This window comes from Capsicum annuum, chromosome 9, assembly GCF_002878395.1.
Source record: "Capsicum annuum cultivar UCD-10X-F1 chromosome 9, UCD10Xv1.1, whole genome shotgun sequence".
Taxonomy (NCBI): Eukaryota; Viridiplantae; Streptophyta; class Magnoliopsida; order Solanales; family Solanaceae; genus Capsicum; species Capsicum annuum.
In genome coordinates, this window is record NC_061119.1 from 193,630,944 (window position 1) to 193,635,387 (window position 4,444).

Consider the following 4,444-nt stretch of genomic DNA (forward strand, 5'->3'; position numbering starts at 1 on the left):
CAATGTCGGATAAAGTCGCGAGCAGAAGGGCAATAGGCGCAAGTAAATTGAAGTGGCGACGGATGACGGATAACATTGATCGACATAATGTGCGTCCGCCTCAAAGCAATAGGGGAATAGACAGGCGGTAGAAAATGACACAAGTGAATTGAAGTGGCCTAGGATAACATTGGTCGACAATGTGCGTCCGCCTAAAGACAATCGACAATAGAAAGACAACAGAGAATGGCATGTCTCGAGAAGATTATTAAATTACAAATGACCTAACCGACGACCAAAACAACCATTACAAAAGGAAATCTAACATACGACACTGCGCACAACGCTTACAAAAGACGTCAAAGAAAGCAACTAAAATTCAAGTGCAGCCTTCACATCATTATTCCATCCAAAATACAAGCTAATTAAGTTCTAACATCAGTTCGAACATCGGTCCTTGCACTTTCTTTTCCTTCCTGCGCTTTGCTCTGTATTGCCTGTCCAGCCTCCTTTGTCTTCTGTCCCACTTGCGCCGCAGCTTCTGCTGCTCGCTCTTGAATGCGCCTCTTCGTGTAATCCAACTGCTCCGTCATTGTCCTCCCTTGCTTAAAATAATTCACAATCCATGAAAGTGATGATAAACCCGTCAACCCAAATGCACCTATATTGGCCATATACATTTTTAGAGTTATGATATCAAATAATTTTTTAAACAAAAATATAGAATTAGAGTACAAGCTATTGATTTCTGTCACACGCTTACACACAATGTAGGTTCTATCGAAGAAAAGAATGCACTTCTTGTTTCAATTATGGACCTAAAACAATCTTTAAAGTACACTTGTTCAATGTATTCGTCCTCATATTAATTTATGTTGCACCATTTGAATGTCTATTTTTTTTAGTTTTAACTTAATACTCCCTAATTTATGTTGTACCAATGGAATTTTGAGATCCACAATTACGGTGAACTTGTATACTATAAAGTTTTAAAATTATTTAAAATAAATTGAATATTTGAAAGGCATACCAAAAAAATAGTGCAAGACACAATAATTACCATGTTAAGAGACGTATAAGAAATTGTGATATAAAAGCTCTTTTGAGCTTTCAAAATTCAAATGATGCTACATAAATTAAGACATGAGCTTTCAAAATTCAAATGATGACAAAAATAAAAAATAAGTATATATAATCGATTGAATCGTGACCTGAAGTCAAGAAGCCAGTGACAGCTAGAGCAACTGTGAGAGCAGCTGGTACGAGGACAGGGCTAAACAACAGAAAGACGGGAGTAGCAACACAAAGGCCAATAATAGTCCCAAGAAGAGTAAGCCCCGCAAGTCCCAGAAGGACTCCGCCGACTGGGACAAGCGCGACAACCGCTAGTATTTGGCTAGTTGAAGGACCTTTTTGTGGAAGAAGTGATGGCCTAGTCATACCACCTTCATAACGTGAAGGATGAACTTGAACTTGGTGTGGATATTGAGTACGGTCAGCCATAGTGAATTGACGATAATGATGATGATAAGAGAATTTTTTGTTGTTCAAATGTGTGAAGAAATTTGCGTAAAGAGAAATGAGAAGTGTGTGTTGATGAGGTGGTGTTTTTAAAGAAAAGGAGGAAATGCTACGTGGTGTAATGTTAGAGTAATGGGCTTGCATGGAGTACATGTTGCACTAAGTTCAAATAAGGGTAATGACATTACATTACAATAAAATAGATGAGGGACAAATAATAATAAGTGTTTGCAGGTGGTGGCACTTTAAGTTGGTAGATCTAAAGCCAGGGGCGGTATTAAGAGAGTTGAGGGTGCCACACCATCCGTAAATTTTGACGGAAGATTTTTATATATATATATTAATATAGTTAAATAATTAATATGTCACCCATAAAATTGAAGTGCTTTTTAATTCGAGTGGTAAAGTGTCACATTAGCTCTCCTAGATTGTGAGTTCGACCTTTACTGACAATCTTACTTTTTCTCTTAATTTTAGGTTGAAGTGAAGCCACAAATAACTATTACTAGTTGGCAATTTCTTTTTTATGTGTATTAATAGTAATTATATTGAATTTTTCTTTTATTTTTCGAATATTAATAATTAATATTTATATTAAAAAGTGCATAATTTTATTCTCTCTCCTCAATTAAAAAAAAAATCATTTCTCTCAAATTTCAATTCCCAAATCATCATAGCTCTCTGCTTTTTGGTTTTTATTGTTGCTACTGCCGGAGTTTTTGGCATCGTCGACAAAGATCACAGTCTCCGCCTCACCAACCACCTCTCTCCGCATTCATTATTAAGTTTACTTGACACCCAAAAAGTTCGAATCCTGAATCCGCGTCTGTCTAAAGCTAATTTGCTAGTACTCGTTTTTCGACCGCTAGAGATGGTTTAGTGAGTTGTATATATCTATATATTAGATGCTTTTAGAGAATTAAATAAATTAAATATGAAAAGATAGTAAAATATGTTTGAAGTTTTTCTTTTTGTTTGAGTCTCATATTTTTGTTCTTGTGTTTGTGTTTTTTTTATCTTAGTTATATTAATATCGAGGGGCTCGTAGCATAGGAATTTAATATATGTTATTTTTTAATGTGATATAAATAAAATTTAAATAATTAATTATATTTTTAATATATTTTTAAATTTTTTAAATTGTTAACTTCTGTAATTTATAATATTTTTTTGATATTATAATTTATTATTTTGAATTGTTAGTTATTGTAATTTATAATACTATTCTTGTTCAAACTTTGTGGCATTGATAGTCGATTATATTTTAAAAATAATTTAAATTTTAAATTATTGTAATTTATAATATTTTTTTCTTTCAATTTAAGTGATATTGATATAATTTCGAGAGTCAATCAAATATCAAGATTGAAGTAGCGAAACAGTCATGTCTTAAATGACTCATAATAACTAACTGAAGTGATATAACAAAATTTATTATAAAAATACTTGTGAAAAAAATTTAAGTGGACCTCATATAAGATGTTAAATTAATTTAAAACATCAAGAGTTAATTGGTCATTTTATATCTATTTTATTTTTTATTAAATATTGTTAATTTTTTAATACTTAAATAACTTAAAATAATTAATTAGGAGTGATGTAGTAAAATTATGGTTGAAGCAGATAGGTCATAAATGTTTATTTTATTTTTAATCAAATATTATTAATTTTTTAATACTTTAATGATATATAATAATTAATTAGGAGTGATATAGTAAAATCAGGAAGCAAGCAGACAGAGTTAAAAATATGCATGACAACCGCTAACTTGACTTCTTGAGCTGGCTGCTTACTCGCTCTGCTATATAATATAGCAGTAATAATTTATTAAAATACAATTATTAGATGAAGTGTTTGAAACAATGATGAAAAAAAGGTGATTATTTAAATAACTAAATATCCAAGTCCTATGCTTGCATGGGTTAAATATATATTACTTTTTTATCTTAATTTATATGATATGAATAAAATTTAGATAATTAATTATATTTTTAATAAGTTTTTAGATATTTTAAGTTGTTAGCTATTGCAATTGTTTTTCTCAATTATAATGAGACTTTGAATCAAAAGGGACAAATAAATTTATCAATTAAGTGGGGTCCTTCAAGTTTTAAAAATTAGGTAAAAGGGAATAAGAAAGTTCAATTTTTTTAAAATATTTTTTCTCCAATAACTAAAAAGGTTGTCTCAACAACTATATAAGTTGTCTTAATAATTATCAAAATTGTTCGACTGCAAAGTTGTTTGACAACTTTGATAACTGTTGAGACAACTAATACAGTTGTCGAACAACTGTCTTAGTTTTTTAAGCAACTTTATCTTTTTTAACATAATAATATTGTGGAACCCACTTATCACCTTTATTTAATTAAAGACTTGAGAGAAACTTTAAGCTCATTTTTCTATTTTTAAGTTGCTAGCTATTGTAATTTATAATATTTTCTTTGTCCAAACTTTTGTGATATTGATAGTCAATTATTTTTTAAAAATAATTTAAATTTTTAATTATTATGATTTATTTTTTCTTCTATTCCAATTTAAGTAACACTATAAAATTTCGATAGTCAATCAAATATTATGATTGAAGTAGTGAACAGACATGTCTTAAATGTCTCATTATAACTTAGAAGAGAAAATTGAAGGAAAAATGTTTTTTAAGTCTTGAATGAAGGATTGGTGACATTGACCAACTTAAAGGGTCAAACATCATTAGGAAACTTGATTAAGTTAATTATGAATTTGATTAATATTTTCAAAACTTTCTAATCTTTTCAAAAATACAAATCAACCCACACCCTTCTTCAATCCAAATCAACCAGTCTCTCTTTCCTCTCTCTCTCAACAGCGTCTCTCAACTCTCTCCCAACCAACAGTTTTGCAAAATTCTCCCTTCAATTCCCGACGACTTTAACCTCCGGAAAAAAATAGTCGGGCGAGTTCCCTT

At 30.4% G+C, this 4,444-nt stretch overlaps 1 protein-coding gene across 1 annotated transcript; it reads right to left on the reverse strand.

Moving 5' to 3' along the window:
* Positions 1 to 233: 233 nt before the first annotated feature.
* Positions 234 to 1,567, reverse strand: LOC107842317 (oleosin H2). The gene is made up of 2 exons (XM_016686083.2): positions 1,191 to 1,567; positions 234 to 640 (listed from the first exon to the last, which is right to left on the reverse strand). The coding sequence occupies exons 1-2, from the start codon at positions 1,480 to 1,482 to the stop codon at positions 405 to 407; spliced, it is 528 nt and encodes a 175-aa protein (XP_016541569.1). The 5' UTR covers positions 1,483 to 1,567; the 3' UTR covers positions 234 to 404.
* Between the last annotated feature and the right edge of the window lie 2,877 nt (positions 1,568 to 4,444).

Coding starts and splice junctions, on each gene's coding strand:
- LOC107842317 (XM_016686083.2), bottom strand. CDS start 1,482: ATGGCTGACCGTACTCAATATCCACACCAAGTTCAAGTTCATCCTTCA. Junction 641..1,190: donor CACTGGCTTCTTGACTTCAG/GTCACGATTCAA, acceptor TGGCCAATATAG/GTGCATTTGGGTTGACGGGT.